The sequence below is a fragment of the Chionomys nivalis genome, chromosome 2 (genome assembly GCF_950005125.1).
Source record: "Chionomys nivalis chromosome 2, mChiNiv1.1, whole genome shotgun sequence".
In the NCBI taxonomy this organism is placed as follows: domain Eukaryota; kingdom Metazoa; phylum Chordata; class Mammalia; order Rodentia; family Cricetidae; genus Chionomys; species Chionomys nivalis.
In genome coordinates this window covers 16,804,378-16,830,313 of record NC_080087.1, presented here as the reverse complement: position 1 = coordinate 16,830,313, position 25,936 = coordinate 16,804,378, and the positions used below count along the sequence as shown (strand labels likewise).

Genomic DNA, 25,936 nt, shown 5'->3' with positions numbered 1-25,936 from the left:
CTTGGTAGCTGCTCTCCTGGACAGACTGTGTTTGCCACATCCTAGGGATCTCCGATTGTGCAGGATCTGGTGATTAAGAGCGGTGTCAGCTGAACACCATGCCACCCTCCCACCCTGCACATGGCCGCCATAGCGTGAAATGTGTCCTCACCTCGGCATCTATTATTATATTTAGTGGCAGAGGAGTTTTCCATTTTAAACTGTGAACAGAGCTAGCAGAAGGAAGTGACCGAATCTGAACCCGTATGGCATAAGATTGTATAAAATAGAGAACGTCTGTCTAAAACGGGACACGGAGTTCAGAAGGAGGACATGGTGGGGATTCTGAAAGGCATTAGAGTGGAGGGAGGTTAGCTGCTAGATGTGATCAAAAAACATTGTACACATATAGAAAATTCTCATATATATGTATATATATACATACATATAATTCTCAACGAATATATATAAACAAAGGATGCTCACTCCAATCTCAATTATCTTAGCCCATATTGTTTAGATGCTCTACTGAAGTGGTCAGTGATAACTTGTATAGCTAGCTCTTTTGGCAGAGGGAGCGCTAAGGCACCAGAATGACTGTCCAGACACATGAAAAGAATAAACACCGGGTCTAAGGGCTTTCTCTACAAAAGAAATATTTCTAGCTCCCCCTGCTGGTTAGTAAGGGTAAATGCCACTAACGTATTTTGGGTGGGTGGAGAGTGCTTTTTTGTTTGTTTGTTTGTCTTTGTTTTTTTGTTTGTTTGTTTGTTTGTTTTTGCTTTTTGAGACAGGGTCTCACTACACTTCCCAGAAGGTCCTGGAACTTAGCAAGTAGATCAGGCTGACCTTGAACTTTTGACAATCTCTTCACCCTTACCTTGTGATTTCTGGACTTAGAGAATGTGCCACCATGCCTGGCTAACACAGCTAATACTTGAGTCTGACATTTGGAACAGTTCTTAAGTAGGTCAGTTAGTTGTGGGTGATGAATATATTTCATGATGTATAAATGCATGAACAGGGCAGTGCATGGGCGTCAAACCAAAATCAAGGAAAAGAATAATGCAACCATAAAAAATAGTTTAATGATATCGCACACAATATTGACTTTGAATCTGTAAGTCAGACAGTATTAACACACAATTTTATCTAGAAAGAATCATCAATCATGACCTCTTAGCTTGGCGTGAGTTCAACTTAAAAGAGCCACGGAAGAATGGAAGATTTGTCCTGGGATCAAATAGGTTTGGGTGATATAAATGTAAGAAAGGAAGAGAGATTATAAGCATAACGCGTGGGCAGGTCACCTTGATTTGGCTGATCTGCACATCCAAGGTAGACGCTGATGTTTCCAAGGCTTTGAGTTCGTTTTCCTTCTCACTTATCCAGGTGGACAGGCTCTCAAAATTACTGCCAAAATGATCCCACTTGATTTTCACCATTTCCATGGTTTTAATACTAAAATTAATCAAATTAAGTTAAAAAGCAGTATTTCCATAAAGAATAGCAAGACAATTTTCCCCCCTATACTTCACCAGGTGAAAGGTCTTGGGGATAGTCATGATTCTTTCAGAGTGGAAACTATTTGAGCAGGAGAATCATACGTACTTGATGTGAGCTGCCTGTCTGAGCCCGGCCTTCCTGTCTCTTGGGGGAACAGGCGCTGGAGGATGCAGTGCCCGTGCTACATTGTGAGCGGAACTGCACTTTGAATGCAGTTTTGTGCTGACATCGAAGGGTGTGAGCCCACAAGGTCCAGCTCCGCACAGAAGCAGCTATCCTCAGAACTCAGAGTAGGGAACTCTCCCAGAACAGCTTTTGGGGTTTGATCGTTTGACAGGCTACCTTTGCCTTTAGGGAGAGGTACTACCGGGACACTTTATACTGAAATACTTTGGTAAAGTGCACGTTTGTGACTCCGGGTAGAGCCGTGGTCTAATCACAGGCTGCAGGGCAGCACCTGCCGCCATCAGCTCCGTGAAGCCTTTGGTTTGTAACCTATAATGGTCTCTGCGAGTCACAGGTCTCCTACAGTCCTGACTCCATAAGACTTTCATAAACACTCATTCATGAGATCTCGAACTATTTAGAGATAGCACTGGTTCTCTGTGCAGTAAGTCTAATGGATTGGATTTCAACTGGAGAATCTCAGTTGGTATTAGCTCTGGACATATAACCAGGTGAACATGGCTTTCGGTTTAGAAAGAAACTAGGAAAATATACTAACCCTAGCACTAAACTAACTGATATCCTTAGGTGAAGGGAAAGTAACTGAGTATACCTTCTTACAAAAGGCACTTGATACCAAGAACAAACATGGCATCGGTTGATTGTCAGATTCAATAGTGGTACAGTCTCGACTTTGAACCCTGTGTGTGTCTAATGCACTTAGCAGTATAAAAAAATGCAAATGCAATCTATCTTATAGTACAGGTTTTTACATAAAATTTAGCTTCAAATGGTTATTGTAATCCATTTAGAAGTAGCTTTGTTTTTAATATAGTCTCCGATTTGCTGTTTACATAGTTTGGCACAGTTTATCAAATATAAAGTTGTCAAAGTTTTGAGTCAGTTCAAACAAGATATTGATCAAACTTTAAAGTTTAGGCAAATATAAAATGTTCAATGCAAGGCCCCAAGACTACTAAAAACAGTTTTCACATTCTGAACCCCTCCCTGTGATTACAGTCTTGTCTTGAGAGTCATGGACTATTATTCAGTGTGTCACTGAATAAGAATGTTAGCGATATTAGTTTAGAGACTATTGACAATGTTATTAAAAGCGTATCCCCAAACTCTGTAGAAGGGGCACAAGCTTATTTCTTCTTTTCAGATAAATATTAAAAGTTTCAAATCAAGATAGAATTTTGCAGGTAATTTCTGGAAAAGGAATATGAATTCATGGTAATTTGAATACTGAGGTACTATGGACACAGTCATGAACTTTAAGTTTGAGGTATTCCTTCTACATGATATGCTCTTAGGCCTTTATTTCCTCTTCAATAGGTGACATTAGAATAAAATCGTAAAAAGAAAGTAAACGTGGGTTATTTTTTGGAGATTGCCTCTGCATATTATGAAGGCCACAGAAATGAACAGATATGGCTTAGTGATGAATATACCAGTTTAGAATGTAAACACCACATTGCTTGTATATTTTCATTATTATGGATACCAGGTCCTGGGCTGAGAACAGTTTTCTTTTGGATTGTGAGTTGCTTCCTCAAGACAGGTAGAAACATACAGACACTTTGAGATTTTTTGAAAGACTGGAATAGGAGACAGAAGAGACCACACGGGATGCTACCCCAGAGAGCAAAGGTCAGAAGTTGTGAAGCACATACTCTTCTTCAAGCGTGTCTTCAAGCTTTTTGACCTGCTCCTTGATTGACTTGGCCTGCTGCTGAAGCAGCTGCTTATTCCTGGGCCCCAGTGGCATTTCTGAGGCTTCCTTGACAAGGTTCTCAGCCTGGGTGGCAATGCTTTCTGTCCGCTTAGAAAACTCCTAGAAAAACAACACAAACAGATACACAAAAACAAAGATGGCAGCACTGTTAGGTGAGCATTTTTAAACTCTTGGATGCTGGGTTTAAGCCAACTGTGTATTCTTCAGAGATTGATCAAGAATGCTTGAGATGGAAGTACAGATTTCCACAAGCTATTTAGAAGCTTTGTTAAAATCTTTCCGCTAGCTTTTGTAGAATTGGTTTTCCACTCTTTCCTGATTTAGGCCTACCATTCTGAATTCTGAGATACTTATACCTATTAATTTATCCTTAAATATATTCATTTACTACTGGTCACTTCACAAAATAACCAACAGTTATTGGTTCTTTGAACACAGGGACAGTAGATCTGTAGGCTAACTAACAGAAAGATTTATTTGTCTGATAGAGAAATATCTAATGCAGAGCACCAGCGATTTTTCTTATATGTTTTTTTCTCTATAGAAAGAAATTATTAGCTCCCTGAGAAGTAATACAGTCCGTTTTTAATGCCGGGGAGTCTTATTTTATTCCTATACACATGCAACATGAAGGAAAGAAGCTTTCAGGTCTTCTACTTTATAGTTGAGAAAGAATCTCATGCACACCAAGCAGGTCACAAACACACTCTGCATTGATCCTCCTGTCCCTGCTTCTTGAGTGCTGAGATCGTAGGGGTACACCATGATGCTAGACTGACCCATTGAGGACTCTAGCTCAGGGCTTCCTGTGTGCTGGGCAGACACTCTCCCAACAGCACCCTGTCCCCAGTGCCAGCAGAGCTGAGTCTGAAGGAGTTGAACCTGCACTGTGCCTCTGCACCACTGGTTTCCCCTCTGTGGTGATTTACTCTTCAGGCTCTTTTGTGTGTGTGTGAAATGTACACAATCACGTTCTCTTCTGGAAGGGAACTCAGCATCCACCGGCAGATTCATTTTTAAGTGCCTTCCACTGGCAGGTACCAATTATCATGTTTACATCTTTCATGCGGACGAAAGCTGGGTATTCCACCTGCTGGTTTTCAGCAGCTCAGAGCTATTTTAATTCAAGCGTTTTAATCTGTATGAAACATTGCTATCTTTTAGGTGCTACCTGAATCTTGTTAGGTAAATAACATTGAATATTAAATTAGAAAGCATAAATCTTAGTGATAACCTTGAGCGAAGAAAATTAATGTCTTATTTCTTCTCACGCAAGAAAATCTGATAAGAGCTTTAAACATTCATCAGCGTCTTTTTTTTTTAACTAGTCAGCACACAATTGCTATGTAAATATTTGTAAAAGGCAGCCTGTCACTCAAATCATCTCCCCAAATTATTCTGCAATACCATATAAAAAGACTGTACTTAAGAGGATCGTTTCTAAAGTCATAAATGATACCACAGGGGATAAAATTACATCATGGAATTATAGCTTCCTGTTTGAAAGACGTAATTGTCTCTCTTGAGTCTCCCCATTGAGTCTCACGTGAGCACCATTGTATAGAAGCCACCTATGGTTCAGATAGAATTAGGCAGAGCTCCCTGATGGCACAGAGATGCACAGTATCCTAAAGCATAACGTTTGCTGATGCTATAGCATCCAGTCCCTCTCATGACTATCTGTGAGCCCCCAGGCCATTGCTGGTCCAGCTTTGAAGATCACAAATCTCAGTGTAATTCCTTGAATGCAATCCAAAGTGTCAGCCAGTCTGGCGGTGCTCCCAAGTTTTCCAGAGCCACAGAGGAGGCGATGTTTGAAAACGCTTGCTTGTAATTTTTTGTAGACTATTTTGCATGTACTACCCACAGGAAGTTGTAATGCAGAGGGCTTCACTGAACAGAAGAGGATTGGTAAAAACAAAACTAAACAAACACAGAATGATGTTGTAAGGTGTTGTCGCCAGAGTCCAGAGACTATGGTGTGTGAGTGGCTGCAGAAGGCATTAGGAAAGAATTGGCTCGCACCAGGTAGAGTTACAGAAGCAACCAGCCTCTGCTCTTTAGTAGCTGAGCAACCTTCAGCCCCAGCTCTCTAAACATTTACTTCCAGGCCAGTCCATGTCTGTTGGGAAATATTTAACTTGACTTTGCCATGTGTACACATCACATACCAGCATATGGAAGAAGCCAAAGTCCCTTAGCACAACCACCCACAGGTTGTCAACTAGAATAAGGGTTGTCAAATAGGATACGTGGATAAAGAGGTCATGAGAGCCCTAAGTGTCAATTCCACTCGCTCGTGTGACAGTGTCTGCAAGTGCACAGCAAGGCTCCGAAAGTGCTTTCTAACTGCACAGTACCCCAGCCTTTCACCATTTCCATTTGATTTCTACGTCTGCTTAGACGTTCCCTCCCCTGAGGCACATCTATGGCTGTGTGACCTTCTTAGGAACTCCCAGATGGCTCAGTTCTCCGCAACACTTGGGGTTTTGTTGTTGAAGCATTGCCCACCTTTCCAGGTTAACGCCCTTTCATCTCGCACCACGGAACTGAGCCATCGCTCTAGCTCCTTTCCCACCTGAGGGCATTCCTCTATCCAAGAATGTCTGTCTGTCCACCTTCCGGCTCCAAACCCTGCTTCTCTTGGTCTTACCCAACTGAGTCGTAAATATTGGTCTCATCATTTATACACATATCTGTCAGGGGACTTGTACCTTCCCACTTTCATAAAAGTCTTAGTTCTTAAGGTGTAAATCCTACTTACATACTTGTTCCATCATGTACCGAAGAAACTGGATCATCAGTAAATAGTAAGAATTGAGTAAATGTGTAATACTAACTGTGATGGTGGAGAACAAGGAACCATGTGGCCTTGATATACCTTTGTCTGTTCCAACTCTGATGACAAGCTTTCCAAACTGCTGAAGCTCAGGAAGCGCTCGTGGCTGGACCCTGTTTGGAACAGGTATCTGACCACCGTCTCCTTGTTTGTCTCAAATCGCTCCCATTTTCTCAAGCTGACCTAAATGACAAAGAGATAAATGGCACGTCATGTCACACATCAAATGGCCAGACTGAATCCTAACATACCACTGCCTTCTCGCTCACTCCCTAGGCTGTCAGCTGTAGCCAGTGTGACGTCATACAGTGACACTGACTGAAGATGAGCCTGGTGTCTTTGATAGCGTTTCTTTCCTGCCTCTGGGTCTTCAGATGACTTCTGAGTTTCCCAGCAGATGGGATATCTTGTGCTTCTACAGATGCGGTTATAACATGTAGATCACTAACAGGAAAAGAGCCCCTCAATCGCTGTCAAGAAAGGCTGGGGGTAGCAAGAGGAAAACGGGAAGGAAAACAAGAGTGGTAAGTGGCAAAAACTCAGAATCATCTTTAGGGTGGTGTGTCAACAGCACCCTGAAGCACAGGGTGGGATAGAGGTGTGGCTGCTGCATTTCTGGGATATGAAAAACAATATGACCAAGTTCATGGATTCAGACAAGTGAGCATTGTATCCTGGTTGCCTGGAATTCCTACAGCCAATAGCCTTTAAGTTACCCGCCCACTTGGGCGTGGCCTCTTATACTGCATCTGTGGTGAAAAGCACAGGCTTCTTTCCTGGCTGCTGGATTCAGTTGCTGTTCCCCATTCCAGCAGAGGATTGTGATCTGTGACTCTACCCCTAAATAAATAACCCTTTATTACACTCAATTCTGAGCTAGTGTGAGATTTCTATTAAACATCCTTCTTTGCCTGGTTCCAGCACAGAATTGCATGTAGCTGGGGACAAGTCTTAAAACTCTGTTAAAAATTGCTGTGAGTTAGATGTGACATATTTCCCATTGGCTCCTGTGTTTGAATATTTGGTCCACAGCTGATGGGCTGGCTGGCGAGGGTACGGGAACTTTAGGAAGTGGAGCTCTGCTGGAGGAAGGGGGATTCTAGGAGCAGGCCTTTGGGTTTGGTTGCTGGTCCCCACCTTCTGTTCACTCTCCGTTTCCTGGCTGCGGATGCAACCCAACCAGTCAGCCCCTGCTCCTGCTGCCATGCCTTTCCCACCATGATGGAACGTGACCCTTGGACCGTAAGCCAGAAGAAGCCCTTCTACCCTTAAACAGCTCCTTGCCTGGTATTGCTACAACAATGAGAAAAGCAACTAAGATAAGCATCTACACGTGCCAAATGTGCTGTTTACAAGAGGCCCTACAGAAGCATGTCAGGACTGAAAACAATCAAGGTAACAAAATGCCACCATGAGCACTGGCAGTGACATGGCTCCTGCTGGAGACATCCAGCCAGAGCCCCACTGAGCCAGCCCAGCCCTACCTGGATCCGCCGTTCCTGTCTTTCCCTGCTCTGCTCCAGGCCTGTAAGTGTGTTCTCCAGCTTCCGCAGCTCCTCCTGGCCTGGGCCTGCCTGCCCGCCCTGTTGTGCCTGCTCCATCTGCTGCTGGAGGTCTCTCTTCTTGGCTGAGATCATCTTTGTCTTTTGCTAGAAGTAGTTGTTCAATAGAAGAATAGAAACTGTATTCTCTATGAAGCTATGGCAAGCTGTAATCATGTCAACAGTGGTATGGAAAGCAAAGCCTCACATGGTTTAGGCATGAACTATGTTCTAAAGAAGAGGCTAATAATTAGAACATTAATATCAGGAACCCTGAATTAACCGAATATGGGTGTTTCTTAAACATGGCCCATGTTTTGAATGGTGAAATGTAAATTATTTGGCTTTTAGTTTTTTAATTGTGTGTGGATTTGGAGAACATTTAACGCATGCAACACTCCAAAATAAAACAATTGGCTTGACAGGCATCTTAAAATAGTTGTTGACTCTAACGAGGTCTCATTCCATTTTGTTATCTGTGCTGTAAAGATACAAGTATTAAGAATTTTCCTTCTAGGATATATATTCGAATGGTTAACATACTAAGCTATTTGGGGGAAGCTCTACATTAAAAAAATTACCATATACCTTCAATCATGCCATATAATTTTATGTATTACTTTCAGGTAAAATAGCACACAGATCTAAAGTGCTGAGTTTATATATCTTTACAAAGTTTGTATACTCACATAACCGAGTCCTGGTCCATGAAATGAATTTTAAAACATCATAAATACTGAAAATCTTCTCTCTTTGACTTTGAGCCCTGACACTTTTCCAATGATCAAGAACTTTGTAGCATCAGATCTTAATTCCTTGAACTCTGCACAACCTAGATATTGCTATTTCACACATTTTTAAGGCAATTAGCGTTCTGTGTGTACAATCTAATGTTAGCATTTTCTACATTAAATTAGCTGGAATTTCATCTTTAAATATTTTATTTGTTATTCTTTGATTGATATTGAGTTAGACAAACAGGATACTCATATTTGCTACTGTATGAAAGTATATATTTATGTACTTAGGTGTATATACTTTTATGTAAGTATTATATTCCACCTGCAAATATATTTTAATGTTTATCACTAGACTATCAGGAAACAAGTTGACTAAAATAGTTTATTATTAGGGAGTAAGGATATAGTTCAGTGGATAGTTGGAACTTAAAGGGTTGAGGTCCTGGCTTCAATCCATCACCAAAAGAGGTTATTATACACACATACACATATACATACACACATACACATACATACACACATACAAATACATACAATTACACAACACAATATTCATACACACATATATTCATAAACACACATAAAGCATATATACGTGTATACACATATATACATATACAAATATACATATATCAATAGATACATATATGCACACATACACACATATAATTACTTTGCTTTTAGTTCTAATCTTTTGCAAGAGTAAAGTCACCTGAAACATCTGGCATTTCAAGATAAGTTATAATTTTGCAAACTAAATTGTTTAGGGATTTGACCTCCGGGATACTCTGAAATACGCAATGTTTATCAGAAAGAACAGAGCAGAACCGCCAAGCGCTTTGAACTATTCGACCAGTTCCCTCTCCTTTCCCCCTCTCCATCCCTGTCCTCAGAACCTATTCTCCATCTCTCATCAACACTGGGCACATGGCGAATAAAGAGGACTCTACCTGGTGATGGAGGAGCAACTGTTGGGCCTCAAACAGATTTTCTGTGTCCAGGATCTTCTCAGCCTGCTCCTGGCTTTCTGGGGAACCAGACATCAGCTCCTCAAGGGAACTTTTCACTATTTCTTTGTATTGCACGCACTCTCCAAAGTTGCTTAGCATCTCTTCAACCTAAATTTTCATAGAAAAAAAGTAAATCATATGCTAATTAACAAAGTTTGTGGAATATTTTTAACATGGAGATGAGATGGACAAATTAACACTGTATACAGCTAAGCTATACAGTGAAATGCTTTAGTGCACGTCATATAGTGGTTTAAAGGTTTTAATACATCATTGTCATTTTATGTGAATAAAAGTTTTGCTTGCGTGTATCACAGCACTACATGCACGCCAGGTGCCTGCAGAGGCCAGAAGAGGGTGTTTGTAGGGACATAGCCCCACCCATTGGGGGCGTGTTCGCCTCGGGCTAATGTTTATGGATAAATCTGCCGGGCGTGAGCCCAGCAGCCCTTTTTCTTTTGCTCTGCTTTTCCAGTACTCCGCGGGAACCTGTGGTCCTATAAGTCTATTTCCTTATTAAAGCTGTATATATCTATATAATCTGTCTACATTCATTTGCGTCGCCACAGGTGTTAGATTCCTGGGCCTGGAGTTTCAGATGGTTGTGAGCTGCCACATGAGTGCTAGGAACCTGCCCTCTGGCAAAGCAGCCAGGACCCTTAACTGCTGGACCAGTGTTCCAACTCTCAGAGATAACTTCTTTAATTAAGCTTGTTAATCCTCCCATTCCCCCACACATGAACATTTTGTGTTTGTAGAGATTCAAGGTCTAAGGTCTTACCAAAATTCAAATATATTAAACAGTTTTGTTTATCACACTGTATATTACACCCCCAGAACTCATAACTTCAAGGTTTATGTCCTTTGAATAAAATTACTCCATTGAAGCCTATGATATTGTATATATTTTAAGTGTATAGATAAACTGTGTCTTAGCAGCTAAAATAGATTCATGTATGTCTAATTTCTATTGTCTTTCATAGTTTCAAGTCTTATTTAATTGTTGTTCAATGGCACAGCCACTTAGACAAGCAAGAGTTTCATTTCACTGAACAGCATTCTGTACCCTATTAAAAAACAATCTATTCTAAAACTAAGAAAAAAGAAATGTATATGACTTGATAGACAACATAGAATAATAAAGTTGTATCTATTTTATACTTTATATCCTGGGTCCTTTGATTATAATCACATGGATATGATCTGGCTCTGATAATACCTTATACAAAATGTTGAGTCTGTACTATTTAAAACCAGTAAGGGAGAAAAAACAAGAAGGAAATAATAGAATATTTATTAAAAATTAAAATGTCATTCAAATATCATCTTCCCTTCACAAACCCATGAGCTTTAAAAAATTTGTACCATGTGACCTTCTCAAGCTTCCTTGAGTGGAAGGGATCCTACTAGACATGACGTTTGAATGCTTTAACCTGTAAATGAATATTCCTTATTCCACTAGAATACATATTATGTTTCTAACGAGTAGGGCTCTGCTAAAGTGGAATTTTCCTGGTCTTCCAACTAACCATTGATGATGATGATGTTTTCTTATTACTGGTTAGCAGCTAATGAAGATTTATCTGCCTCAACACTCTTTCAAGTCATTTACCTGAATTAAGTATTAAATTCAGTACTAAGTTTAGTCTTTGTCACTGAATTTAGTCTTTGTCACTCCCTTGTTAGTGTATTTTAAACCCTGCTTTAAAAGTAGGAAATTGGGGCCTAGAGACATTGAATAAAAATGTCAAGATTATATGGAAATAGGATATAAACCCTAAGCTTCATTGCTGGGTTAGTCTGACTTTTAAAGCATCTTTATTACTTTTCTCCTTTTTCTTTTCTGCTATTTCTTTCTTTGTTTAGAGATAGATACATTCTTACCATGTAGCTTAGGTTGGTCTTGAACTTGTCATGGACGCCAAGTTGCCCTTGAACTCTTTGTCCTCCTGCCTCAGCTAGGATTATAGGCATTCATGACTATACCATGCTTCTCAAACCCCTTTGCATGAACTTTGAAACACATCTTTAAGTGATAACAAAATAATGATGCTTCTAGCAATAGCAAAAACAATTTGACTGATCGTCTTTGGACTTCAGACACAGGTCATCAATTTGAACTACCAGTTCAATATTATTGTTCATGACTCAAGCATCCTGTGCATCTTTCCTAACAATCTTCAGACAAACAACTGTGATTTCTCTGTGAAACTACTTGCTAACCTACAACCAAAATCAAGATGGCCCCACAGCCTCTCCCCCCACCCCCACTATAGCCTCCTTCCCTCGAACTCTCTGTCGAGTGTAGTAAATGACATTACCTCTGACAGCGAAGCCACAAGAACTTTGAATGAGCTTGATAATTCTGCCAGCTCATCTCCTCGCTTCTGGGCTTCTTTCTCAGAAGAAAGGTCAATCAAATGCTTAAGCCTGGATTTCAGCCAGCTGAGGGCCTCTCCCTTTTGGGTGATGTCATTTCTGATTTCCTGGTTTGAAAGGACACTTTTTATTAACAAAGAGTCAGCAATCATGACTTTCCAGCCGGAAAGAACTAAACCCAGGAAGGCTTGTAAAATGGCCGTAAACGTAACAGTGAGCTGGCTGTTGTATCACAATAGACCGACGAGAACAAGAGAGGCCATGGTGCTCTTCACACTCATCCTGAACAACTACTAAAAGGAAGGCCAAAGCCGACACTAAGCCTATTTCCAAAATCACTTTCAGAATTAAATTAGATGCTTATAGTTATTTTTTTGATCATAGCATACTTGTGTTACGTTGACATGAAACTAGACAGAAAAGATTTATAAGTGGGGCCAAGATCTAACTAGCAAGGAGGGTTCACTAGCCACAACATTGCTGAGATTCCAAAGCCTTAAATCTCCAGGATTAGTTGTAGAGGGCGTGGTACCTGGGGCAACCATTTGTGCTAGTTATGGTTAGTCCAGGGCAGGGGAAAACACATAGCAGACAGGAAGCAGGTAGCTTCAAAATTGGTCTCTGCATTCCAAGGTAAGATTTTCTTTTTCTTTTTCTTTCTTTTTTTTTTTTTTAAAAAAACTAAAACAGCAACAAACAGAAAACCTATTTTCTGTACATACTCAATGTTATTATTGCGTTCTCTAGTACCTTGGGCAACTATATGAATGAATGAGAGAAAAAGAAGCCCAGAAGACAGTGGCAGAAAGACAAAGCATTCTCTTCTATTTTAGTAGATATGTGGTTTTTCACTCATTAGAAATGTTGACAGAGAATTGCACTCTATGTCTATGTATAGCAAATGAAGTCTTTGTAAGAGAGACGGCGGCTGTGTGCCAGCTACAGAATAAACACGGTAATCAGATCTGGAGCTCTGTTACCTTGGCTGGGTTTGTTGCCTCTAGAGCAGCTGAAAGGGACCAGCACAGATTGATTACAACAGAGAAACACTCAGAGAATCTCCTATTTTCTGTGTCCTCAAGTTGTCTGGTTAAAACTGTATTGTACAAAAGCACACAGCATTCTCGTTTCCGGTAACAACTCTTAAATCTATGCTGTGTCATACAATCATGAATGCTGTTTCCTGCTCCAGCATTCCCCGTTACGTAAATATGCATTAGAGGCATCACTAACCATGCTTAATTCTCAAAGCTACTAACAGCACCATAGAGGGGAGAAAAACATACCCTTAGCACAGTAATACAAAGAGATGTCTTTAAAGAGCTATATAGAAATCTGATGTTTTTATAGAACACAAACACATGCGTGCACACACACACCAAACAAACAAACAAACAAACAAACAAACAAACCAGTTACACTATGAGTGTTTAATTGCTGGAACCTTTCCTCTAGAAGGGACCAGCTCAGAACTTACATCTACCACGTGTTTAACCTCATCATGGTTGGCAGTGTCGATGGCTTCATCCTTGATTTTCTTCAACTGTGCCTCCTTTGCAGACACCCAAGATGAGAACTCAGAAAACCTGAAAGCATATAAAAATTTTACTGCAAAAGGGGCAAACTGTCAGGAAGGTGAGATACATTTATATTTTGAATTCACAGAAATGGAGCCAGCAATGACTAAATTGATGGAGCTTTCTGGAAACGTTACCCTGAAGACCAAGGCAAGTGTGAGGTCAATAACTTAAGTCGAGGTCAGTTACTTAAATGGAGCTCAGCTGTGAGAACAAGGATGTGTCTCAGAGCTCGAGAGGAAAGGAACCACTTGAGGGCTCACTAGAGTGCCATTAACCAATAAAGGCAGACCTCCTCCTGTGAGGAGGGGATAGGAGAAAACCAAGAAGAATGGGATTATTGGACGTCAAGAACATCAGGGTTACTGTGAAATAAAATCCAGACCCTGCTTTAGACTGAAAACCATTAAAAAAAAGTAAACAAGTAAAATGAAGTACCTTTATATACAAAAGCATGGGCAAGATTAAAGCCATCTGACTTTCTTTTTTTTTTTTAATTTATTTATTTATTAAAGATTTCTGCCTCCTCCCCGCCACCGCCTCCCATTTCCCTCCCCCTCCCCCACTTAAGTCCCCCTCCCTCGTCAGCCCTAAGAGCAATCAGGGTTCCCTGCCCTGTGGGAAGTCCAAGGACCACCCACCTCCTTACAGGTCTAGTAAGGTGAGCATCCAAACTGCCTAGGCTCCCACAAAGCCAGTACGTGCAGTAGGATCAAAACCCATTGCCATTGTTCTTGAGTTCTTATTGCCTGAAACAAAGTCTTTCCCATCCCCTGTTTTAGAGCAACCTCTGAAGAGAAGAATTAAGATAGACCAGAGCTGTCTCTGGAAATGCCCCGTACCTGCCACTATAGTCCTTCCACTTTTCTGGGTCATCCATGAGCATCATGTAGGTTCTGTCAATGGAAGCTCTGAGCTCTCTGAGCACCGTGTGACAGGCTCCGGATGTGTCTCTGACTGGGTCCCGGACTGGGAGTTTCACGCACAGTTCCTCTATGAGCTGCAGCCTCTTCTCACAGAGATGATGAGGACCCTTGTCACCGAAGAAAACCTAAGACATGACAAACACTTTCACTACCGTGAGAAGCCACGGATCACCTCTGTATTCTCACAGGAGAACTAAAGGCAGATTCACGAGTGGGACCGGGGGGGGGGGGGGGCGGGCAATGTGAAAGACCATTTTCCTCAGACCATGGCATCTTTAAATACACTTATGCAGTAGCTCTTTCTACGGTGTGGCACACACCCTGTGTTCCTTGATGATCTTCTCGCTGCCTTCTTGTGGCACCAGCTTGGTCTCTCGCTCCAGCTCAGCTCTGCACTCTTCCACAGCAGCTGAGAATCTGTTCTTCTCCACAGCGATTTTCAGATGGAGCAAATGATAAGGCGCCTCTCCCTGGAGATCCTACATCCACAGAAAGACAGAATGAGGCTTCTGAGCAGGCGTATGTCCTGTTGAGATGCCAAAGTGTCCTGAACTAGTCCTCTCTTCTGTAGAACTCTCTGAACTGCAGAACAGATTCCAGGGCATGCATTTCTCGTGTTCCCGTAATCCCCCACTCACCTTCCACTGTTTGTGCAACTTTCTCACGGCCTCCTGCAGACCCTGCTGCTCCTGTTCTGGGAGGATGTCGGTGAGCTCGTCACAGGCTTTCAAGAAGGCATTGAGGACCCTCTGGTCCAGCTGGCTGAAGAACTCCTACCACAGAGGAGGGGGCACAGTTAGGATGCTGTGCTCAGTAATGACATCACCAGACACATTGCTCTGAGTCAAGTAGCCAGCAGATAGTTGCCTTCATCAAACCTTCAGTCAACTCTATCCTTCTTTGGAGCCAGACTATAACCATTCATAGCTCTGAGTCAGAGTCTTCACATCTGCCATTTCTCTGGTACTTTCTACATTTTAAGAGAAAACATCCTTGAAGTTCCTAATTTTGGTAGGATAATCTGAAAAGCTACTAGATTACTGCAAACCTTGATTCTGTGGTGACAGGGATACGGATCCTCTTTGGTAAATTCAGAATGACAGTACAGGATCTCCATACCTTCTACCCCTGCCTCCTTACCTGTAACATGTGTCAGTCATGATGTTCATCATGAGTCATCCCACACCTATCATGTGTGTATTTTAATACTCGTGCTGTGGGTGGAACAATGTCCCCCATAGACATGTATGTCAGGATCCTAAGCCTAAGGGTGGTTAGATTTGGAGCCAGGGTCTCGGGGGTTATTAGGTTTGGGTGAAGTCATGAAATTGGGACCTTCATTAAGAGTGACAAGGTAACAGAAAAGACCTTCCAGGCAAGGTCTCCTTCCTGACCTATGACCTATGAAAAAGTGTCCCTCTATCAGCTGGAAAGAGTCCTCATGGGAATCCCTCCAGCATGACAAGCCAAGCTCAGACTGCAATCCCCTAGAAAGATGGGAAAATCCACTTCTTGCGTCTGCTGCCTTTAAGGTTCATGCCCAACTCCCCTAAATGAGGTCAGTCTTTTTAGTTTACAGTCTCAAATAAGGTGTCAGCACACACAGGCTGATGTACACAGAGCAGACTCACGGTGTGTTTCCGAAGGAGTTCCTCTGGATCCCCCTTCTCTTCCAAGCCCTCCTGAGCGACCCGTAGCACCTTCTCCAACTCTGCACGGGACTCCTCAAATTTCTTCATCAAACGACTGTTGGCTTCCACATGCTTCTTCCATTCCCCAGTTTTCTTGATCATATTCTTAATGCAAAAAAAAAAATCACTCCTTGGTACCCATTCATTCACTCCAGGAGCCCCAAGTGTACCAACACCCACAGACATGAGAATCCCTTACATAGAACGAGGTTGTGTCTGCATGTGATGTAGACACGCCATCCAGTGCATTCCAAAACAAATGCATCTCTGGATGACTTTCAATAATACATCAGAAACACCACTTGTATTGTTTAGATAATAATGAAAAAGAACAAAGAGATGTATATGACATGTTCAGTACAGAGGTGAGTTTTTCTTTAAATTTCAACTTACTGTTGAAACCACCTATAGATGGGCTACCTATAGGTTTGGAATATACTAAAAACCATAACTGGAAGCTTCTTTCTCAGTATTGAGACTTCATTTGGCCGGGTGGTACTATGACATCACTATGAGCTATTAATATCATATTTGTTTAGAAAGTGCTTGGAGGGAAGTTATTTCATTATAAGGGTGTTAATGCTAGGGGAAAAACATAATAAAACGTTTGGTGTTCAAGGACCAGAGAATGAGGTGTTTTGTCCTGGCTCTCTGTTTTCCTGGACTTCTGTGTCTAAAGCAGGGACATGACTTACCTGGAAGGCATGATGGACGTCTGCTATCTGTCTCTGCAACTTCCTGTGGTCCCAATGCTTTAACACAGGACTCAAGGTGACGAGCTTTTGAACACTTTGACTGCCCTTCTCAATGAGCATCAAGGTTTTCTTACAGCTTTCTTGACAAGTTAACAGTTCCTACAGAGAAAGGAAAGACATGGTGGTATTAAGTATTGCTGGAATAAAAGGGAAGGAGGGAAGAAGAAAGGGAGGGAGGAAGAGAGGGAGGGAAGCTCCAGTGTAAGTAACAACATTGTACCGTGTTTAGACTTTTAATGAGCAATAAGTAAACTCAAAAGTACAGAGGAACAAGTTCTTTTCAAAAGAATTTGATTTAAGCAATCATTGAAATCAGTGCTTTTTATAACAGGCATTTAAATGTCACAGTGAGGATTTAGACTTCTTCATGCTTCATGCACATCTTATTAACACTAAGAAAATGACAGGGCATAAAAGCAATCTAGTTTCTGCGTTCTCCCAACTGGCTGTTAGGTAGGTTTATGGCTTTTCAAGAGAAAAATCAAAACTAATTTATTTATCAGGTCTCAATTATGCTAAGTAAATTTAACATAGCACACACTTCCTTTGGTGAACCCAGTGCAATCATTTTTACATCACTTGTGCGTAATAGATTTGAAAGGATGCAGTCCAAGAGATCCACCTTCCTAATGAGACCTAATCAAAGCCAGTGGAAGACTGACAAGTCTGGGAAACTGCTTGCTCTTGCCACCCCTTTTAAACGGGATGAAATAGTGATGGGCAGACCCTTTCCTTCTGCCTCTCGGCCTTGCATCCTACGGAGTGGACACAATCTAGCCCACCTGGAGATGAGAGTCACTTCTGTCTGGATGCACATCACTTGCATTTCTGTGCTTTCAATGTTTTAAAAAGAAAACATCCAAACTGTTCATCTGGATGCCATTTTGATCACCTAAAGGCAAATACTTAAAGCGGGCTTTTTGTTTTAATAAAATAGAATTGGGGCATACCTTTTCCTTTTAAACAATTAGGAGTTCAAAAGGTAGAGATTGAAAATATATTATAAATATATTAACATTTATTGTCAATAATATATGAGTCTAATAATGGAAAGATTATTTAACCATATTTTAAAGTAATTTAGGAAACTAGGGGAATGTTACCATTCTTTGAAATAAATGAATCTTTATTCTATATGCCATTATATCATTAGAATAGAGTGTTCTAATAATGATTGTTACTATACTATCCATAATAATAATGTTATGAATCATGAATATTTATTGTAATATGTGACCACTATTTGCTTAAGATGAAGAAAGTAAGGTTCATAAATACTTCGCCATGTGCTATGGCAAGCCTAAACTCTTACTATCCCATCACTCATTTCAGACATGCTGCTCCATCTGCTAGCTGAGGCTACCCCTTCTATGAATTTATTTCAGTTAGTGTAGTGAGTGGTGAAGGTTTTCTACACTCATCTGAAGGACCAACCCATTCACAATAAGCCAAATAAATAGGTTATTTAAATGCACCCCTCACTGGGAGGTTCTGAGCACACAGACCTGCTCACTAAATATAAATAGAAAAATTCAGAGCAAGCAAATTTACATAGTTTTATGGTTATTCAAATAGACTTATTCCCATAATCAAATACATATTCTCAATACCTGGTTGAAATGGATTACAATTACATAATTAATTTATACATTTTGAAAGCACATGCACAAGAAATCAAGGCATGAGAAACGTGTGCATTTTTAGAAGAAGTTAAGCATGTGATCAGCTAATGAGGTAACTTCTGAGACACATGTGCAGAGCATCAGTATGAGAATTCTCTAAAGAAAGTCAATGAGAAGATGAAAAATTTGAACACTTACACACTTTTCCTTTTCTTCCTAAAGAACAAATGAAAAACCCTTAATAAGTGAATTCTATGACAGTCAAAAATGTTCCACCCTTATTAAATACACTTTAAAATAAGGCTGTCTCTAAAAGGGATTTTTCTTACCTGGTGTTTTTGTTTAAAAAGAGAGCTAGATTGGGCTTCACGCTCAAGAACGGATATAATCTCATTAATTTTCCCAAGTGAGTCATAGAAGGACGTGATCTGTGTTTCCAGTTCTTCCAAAGGAACCGACAGCTGCTGGGCCTCAGACAACAGAGGGGAATAGCATTCTTTGACCTTTCAAAGTGGAAGAAAACGAAAACAAAAAATCTATGAGAAGCCAGTAGGTCCTCAAAGCTCCATCAAGGTGCTTAGTTCGCAAGAACTTTTCGTGAGATGGTCACTTGGTGCGTCAACATCTCTGAAGAGGGTTCTTTTATTTTGTGCTATGTGATTAAGCTTTGCTGTTAAAAAAAAAAAAGCCCACAAAAATACTACACCACTGAGACAAATGAAGGACTGTGGAGTTTTCTCATGTAAATTCATCTAAGTTGTCCATCTGGATGGCACGTCACCATGAAAATTATTACCAAAGAAGAGGCAGATGGCATCAAGTTCCTCTTTAGACACCACACTATTCACTTCCATTTTGGCACTGAAATCTGATCTGAGGCAGTCATGAATTATTGCCACATTATCTAGAGGACATGAGGCAAAAGTTTGATGTTCTTGAGTTCTTGCATGTGAACTCTGCGCCTAGATGAACCTGCTAACCACCCCTTCCTGATGCCCATCTTCCTTCCTCTCACCAGCTCTAGGCTTTGCTGGTCTGTCAATGTCATATTCATTCCATGATCATGCTATATACCAAATTATTCATGAAGGTTCCCATGTCAGAGGATGCCGACCCAGTCTAAACTGCCCACCCCTTGTCTGTCTTTATTTTTAATATCTTTACATCTACATTATCTGCATGGTGCCACCCCAAGTTCTCAGTACCCCAGAGTTCTATAAGGTTTCTGCCTGGCTGATTTTGCATTGAATTCTAGGCTCTTAAAATTGTTAAGGAAATCACCTCCCTCCTTGCTATATTAAAGTTTCATCCAAAGCACTATGGGTACTTTCAGAAGACCAAGGAAAGAAAGTAGCTCTATATTAACAATGAAAGTATTAATGGGATAGTTATCCCAGCACTGTTTCACAAACAATATTTGAAGGAAATATTGCCTTTTGTTACACTGTTGCAGAGATGAATACACAAAAATACATTCACATTCTAGAACATCCTGTTGACATATAAGCTTCTCAATTGAAAGCTCCTGCCTCTCTATGTTAGAGAGACTTCACAGCCCATCCCATGAACAACCCCAAGAGACTCTACTGCTATGTGCCAACCCATTGTGTTTTATTGATCTTTCCCGGGCTGGAGAGAAAAGGTCATCAGCATCCTGCATCCAAAACAGCAGGAAGAAAACATGGTGTAAACCAGACTGAGTAGACACTGCTGTCATCCCAACGCCCAGAAAACAAAGGCAGAAGGACTGATGGAAGTATGTGTCCAGCTTGTCTCCCTTGTGAACTCCAGGATAGTCAGGGACACATAGGGAGGTGCTGTCTCTAAAACAGTATAGTTTCAACAGCTATGAAATACAAACACGCAAAACCACACATTTTTCTACTGAAGCAGAGCCTAAGAGAGGTGTCAGCTGGTATCACCGTCCTATTTTATTTTTCAAATATATATAGAAGTTTCTAAATCAAGAATCTCAGTATGGCTCAAAGGTATAATAATTAGTGGAGCAGCCGAGGATGTGCCCATGGGTAACCAGGGATGTAGGAAGCATCTTCAGGCAGTATGGCTGTCCCACAGTATGTGGTAGTGTGAAGTGTTTTCCCACCTTGGAGAGTTGCTCTTTGAGCCGGGACATAGTTGTAAACATTTCATTAGCTTCTTCTTGGGGACTTTCTTTGGCAATGAGGTGTGCTGTCTTGGTGACCATCTTGTACTGAGCATCCATCACGGGCACCCTCTTCTCAATATCCTGTGTCAGTCATTGAAGTCACTCAATTAGTGTATAACACATCTCATTTCAATTGCAAGAATCCCACATTGGGCGGGACAAAAATCAATATGCACTGTGTAAGATTCTATCCTCACCACCGGCTCCTATAGGAAAGCCATCACTTCCCTTTCTAAGGCAACACTATACTAATGCATGCATTAAAATTTCGTTTTTAAAGTAATCAAATATTCCTAAGTCAACACCAAGATTAGTTGACGTAACATTTATACTTTCTAAAATATGCTAATGAGAAATGGAAATATGTAATGTATACAAATATATGTAAATAACATGGGGAAATCCTGATTTTAAAAATTAAACTGAAATTTACTTTTTAAAAAACCTATTGTCACTAGAGAAAATTAGAAACTTGGTATGGTGGAAATTTTAATTTCTTATCCTTGCATGCAGTGGCAATTAAAGTCTTACCACTGTTGTTTCTTTTTTTTTCTCGTGTGTGTTGGTACTTTTAAAAGTTTTATAAAAATCAAAAGGACAACACTTTGGTCTACTTTTCTCATTCAAAACAATTGTTCAAGTTTCTTCTGTCATCAGATAATCCCATTTTTTTCACTTTTGAGATCTATCGGCTCTTAGGAAGATGTAAATGCCAAATTCATGTAAAAAAAAAAACCTTTACTGTTTAGATCATTTCTTTGGAAGTCCTTCATAAAGTTGTCTTTGTTTTTTTCCTAACATTTCATAATTTGTATGTAGGAAAAGAATCCCTTGTTGAAAAACTATATTGAAATTGCTTCATATGTTCAAAAGAAAGGTATCCTTTTAAAATTCAAGTTTATTTTCTATAAAAGTCAACAAATATGTAGACCCATCAAAATGATTCTTAAGATAGAAAAACAGCTTTTATGATGACTTCAGCAACTGGCTACCTTTTATTTTCGCAGTATATTTTCATTTTTTTTTTGATTCAGAAAGTTCTTACCTCCAAGTCTTGAATTAATAACTTGACATTAATTAGAGAGACTTCTAAGGGCTCTGAGAGTTTCCTGTGGGCTTCGGTTGCAAAACCAGAGAGGGTGGTAGTGTAGTCTGTGTATTCTTTCTTCATTCTGTCCATCTCGTCAGCTCTTGCATACTGTGAGGAGAAGGTAGAGAGAAGCGAGTGAAAGTCATGAAGCTCTGATCCCAGACACTCATAGCCTTCACTGTGTCATACATAGTCTCATAAATGGCAAGAAAAATTCTAGCTCTTGATACTTATTTTAAATAAGTTTGAAGTGAATCCAGTTACTTTGATAGGAGAAAAAAAGGAAAAAGCATGCAGTGGAGAGCCAGGACTTGAAAAGTAAATCCCTCTGTCTATGTAGGCTCCATATGTCAATATAATCCTTAACCAAATGCTACATTCTGTTAATGTTCCTCCATCATACACAGCAAAGAATGAATGGCTAGCAATGACACACAGTTTTAAACACTTCTATATTCTACCGTAATAAGTACAGTAAAATACCTGTGAGCAAACAGCTTGCCACATTGATAACACGCACACCTGAAGTGAGCAGAGATCTGAAAGACATACCTGCTTGACTTCCATGAACAGTTCCCTCCAACGCCCATTTAGCAACAGCAACTGCTGCTTGAGGTCACGGGAAACGATCTCATCGCAAGTCTCGATCAGGAAATTGCCAGCATCGTTCATGGCTGTGTGCTGCTGCATCCAGTGGGGCAAATTTCGAAAAAAATCCTAAGCAAAAAAGGACATGCACTTGTAAGTCGTAAGCTAGCTACCAATAATGGATACGAAAATAAAGGGTGCATAAGCTTTAAGATAGGCTTCAGCTGTCTTCCAAAACTTGGATTTTTAAATAAAATTTCAAAATATGAGCTAGAAATGCCAGATGTCTTTGTTTTCTATCTTTTTCTTTTTTTATATGTACACGTGCGCACGCATGTGCGTGCGCGTTCATGGTTCTATGGCTGTCCTTGTGTCTATGTACACATGCACACACATGTGCATGCACGTTCATGGTTCTATGGCTGTCCTTGTGTGTATGGACACGTGCATCGGAAGTCTAGAGAACAACATCTTCCTTCAGGCATCAGTGGTCCCATCATCCAGCTGGGTTTTTTTTTTCCTGTTTTCTTTTGAGCTGGGGTCTTTCCCTGGCTTGGGACTCGCCAAATTGTGTTAGTCTGGCTGGTTAGTGAGTCACAGAAATCCATCCGTCTTTGCCTCCCCACAGCAGGAATTACAATCATGAGCCAAGACACCTGCATATTTCTACATGGATTCTGGGGACTCAAATCAAGTTTTTAGCAAATACTTTACTCACTGAGCTGTCTCCCAAGTCCGTCTTTTTGCTTTTTACAGTAGGGCCCTACTCTGCTGCCCAGGCTAGTCCCCAACTTGCAGGCTCAAGCTGAGTCAGGCAAGGAGCTGGGACTACAGGCACAAGCCAGTACACCTCATTCCGTCATCTAAGAACATCTATGAGGCGTTTTGTTAAAGACGAAATAAAACAAGAGACCATTTACTTATTTTTATTTTCTATATGAAGAGGCAATAGGTTCCTCAAACATCAGAGACGCTTTCTTGCTGTTTGTACCAAGAAAAGAGTGCAAACAGTCTCAAATCGGAATATACGTATACATGTATGTGTATTACATCCAGATAGCAAAGAAAGCATTTTTAGGTCAGACATTTCGGTCATGGACATTGAACACAGTAGCCTCCTTTCTTATTTACATAAGGGAATGCACTTGGCAGTGAAACAACTTCCGTCTTATCTCAGATTAGGCGCATGCGTTCACACATGCACACACTCATGGCAGTGCAAATGTAACTCCAACTTCATCCCATAAGCCATGTGTGGGAGGCTTTCCTACACAAAGAGCTGGGAACACTCCTGTTCCTGGTTGTTACATTTCTTTGGATCCAACCATCACAGATGACACATACCAGAGCATTGTTCATCTGATTAGCAAAGACCCAAATCTGCATGCTCTACGCTTATTGCCTTCTTTAGATATACAAGAATATTTAATCCACATAAATGAAGAAACAAGAGAACAATATTAAAATGCTGCATTGGTTGGTACAAACATGCAACAAATGAACAAATCTTGGATAATTGGTTAATAATAAAAGAGGTAATTCATTCCAATACATGTATTGCCCTTCTTCACGGGAGCTTGACAGTATAATGCCTTTTATACAAACACTGACTTTCCATGTGAAAATACCAGGTTTAGATAAAAATTGTATGCATTGCATATACAAACAAATTTGTCTGTATATTTACTCATACATACATGTGACTGTCCATTTTATTTGCTATTTCCATGTAAGGGATATTGGAATAAGACAGTTACTGTCATGCACACACTCATACATGCTTAAATATAGTAAAAAAAAATAAAACAGAAAAAGACCTCACTCCTATGCACAATAAAATTCTTGATTGAGTGGTTATAAAACCCAAAAGTGAATATCTAAAGAGATCAAGGTGGTGGTGGCCCAGTTGTTCCATGAGTGTGTACTGTCACTCAGATTCAGTCCCGTGTGTGTGTGTGTGTGTGTTGTATAGGAAATCACAGCTCTGAATAGGAACTGTACAAAGGCTAATCCCTAGACAGGTCCATCTATATAGACCTCAGTGTGTATATAGCACCCTCTACTGCTCATTAGATTTGACTACCTCTCTATTAATAGTTGATTACTATCACTTACTGCCCTTCTGAATGAAAAAGTTGAACGGATCCATCTCACAGGGAACTGTTTTAACAGAACTTTACCAGCCAGTATCCACAGGTCTAATTTCATTTAACTCTTCTAGGGGTAAATCTCGTAAGACTGGGCTCTTGAGTCACGCTTGCAGATATCTGACAGCTCCCAGTGCACTCTGCAGTGAGAAATCTCTCCTTCACGACTCTGCAAGCATGCCTTTTCCTTGCGCGTGAACAGCCTTACCTTCTTGGCGTTTTCAGATTGACTTAGCATTTTTTCAGCATCCTCCAGCCAGGCTTGAAGACCAGCCACAGTGTCGCCATAGCGATCCCAGTTGGAAAGCACCTCCTCCAGCATGCTCCTCACGCTCCGCACCTCCACCGAGAGATTCCTCCACTGGGCAGTGGTTTCATTCATGAATTTCATCACATTCTCTGCTTCTTCCACTGAATCAGAAATAGCCGGTGATGATCTCCTTTCTGTACTTAAAATCCCCCTATATGTGTTTCCCGTGTTCTTATGGACTGGAGGCAAGAGCATCTTTCGGACATACAAGATTCCATTTCCAACAATTACGGCAGATATTTACAAATTGTAAGCAAACATATCTTCCAAAATTTATCTTCACAGAAATTTAAGCTCTCACATCTATATTCAAGTTATTCCACTTTTTTTTCCTTTAATCCCCTCCGTATTGAAACTAGGCTGAAAAATTGCAGCGTAGAAAAGTGAGTGCCTATTTTGTTCTATCTTAGATGACTGCACACAAGAAGAATGCCATTGTGCAAGGCAGACATCTTACAAAACTACTCTGTCCTCACCTAGATAAAGGCACAGTCATAAAGATATTTAAAAAAAAAATCACAGTAAAGACCAATGTATCTGACTCCATAGAAGCCTGTTGGTTTTCAATTCTACTTAAGTGAGCATCGCAACAAATTACTTTTCCTGTTAGTGGGTGTTTAACTGTACAGGGTGCTAGGTTTCATTGTGACATTTTCATGCCCGCATATAAAGAACTTGGACCATATTCACCCCAATTATCCTCACCCCCTCTTTTCCCTCCTACCACACCCCCTCAGCAAATCCTGCAGAGTGCCTTACCTGAGCCATCTGCTTTGATGTACATTTCAGCTGTCTGTTTCAGGGTCTGGTATGTCACTTCATATTGTTCAAAGAACTTGCTGTTTTCTATAAAAGACTAAGAAAAGGGACACGCTTGGTTAGCAGAGAGCAAATATTAGGCCTCTGTACAAACAGAAAGGTTAATTCGCAGGTTTATGGGCATCTTATCCAATTCTGCCAACCTTATTCTACCAGCAAGTACAATATCCCACTGTTAGGGGTTACCCAGGTAGCACGAGGTCCACAGATTGTGACTACGTTTTCAATACCAACTCAACACCAGACTGAGAAAATATTCTATTTCTTCATGACACAGAGGTTTGTTTTTCCTAAAGAACAGAATTTGCTCTAGAGGATCTGGGCCTAACATTTAGAAAGAGCTAAAT

The 25,936-nt window shown here is 40.5% G+C and overlaps 1 protein-coding gene across 23 annotated transcripts in view; it reads right to left on the bottom strand.

Annotated features, from left to right (window-relative positions):
* The window catches only part of Syne1 (spectrin repeat containing nuclear envelope protein 1), a 471,855-nt gene that overhangs the window by 295,601 nt on the left and 150,318 nt on the right, over positions 1-25,936 (bottom strand). For all 23 annotated transcript variants that reach the window (XM_057763198.1, XM_057763205.1, XM_057763207.1 and 20 more), the window contains 18 exons: positions 25,530-25,626; positions 24,669-24,871; positions 22,278-22,442; positions 21,681-21,833; positions 20,573-20,716; positions 18,798-18,971; positions 16,787-16,945; positions 16,032-16,196; positions 15,039-15,173; positions 14,721-14,879; positions 14,317-14,525; positions 13,375-13,483; positions 11,840-12,004; positions 9,459-9,626; positions 7,712-7,876; positions 6,270-6,410; positions 3,327-3,487; positions 1,290-1,440 (listed from right to left, as the gene is read on the bottom strand). In XM_057763198.1, the coding sequence (XP_057619181.1) occupies positions 1,290-1,440; positions 3,327-3,487; positions 6,270-6,410; positions 7,712-7,876; positions 9,459-9,626; positions 11,840-12,004; positions 13,375-13,483; positions 14,317-14,525; positions 14,721-14,879; positions 15,039-15,173; positions 16,032-16,196; positions 16,787-16,945; positions 18,798-18,971; positions 20,573-20,716; positions 21,681-21,833; positions 22,278-22,442; positions 24,669-24,871; positions 25,530-25,626 (2,823 nt within the window). The remainder of the gene's footprint in view (positions 1-1,289; positions 1,441-3,326; positions 3,488-6,269; positions 6,411-7,711; positions 7,877-9,458; positions 9,627-11,839; positions 12,005-13,374; positions 13,484-14,316; positions 14,526-14,720; positions 14,880-15,038; positions 15,174-16,031; positions 16,197-16,786; positions 16,946-18,797; positions 18,972-20,572; positions 20,717-21,680; positions 21,834-22,277; positions 22,443-24,668; positions 24,872-25,529; positions 25,627-25,936) is intronic.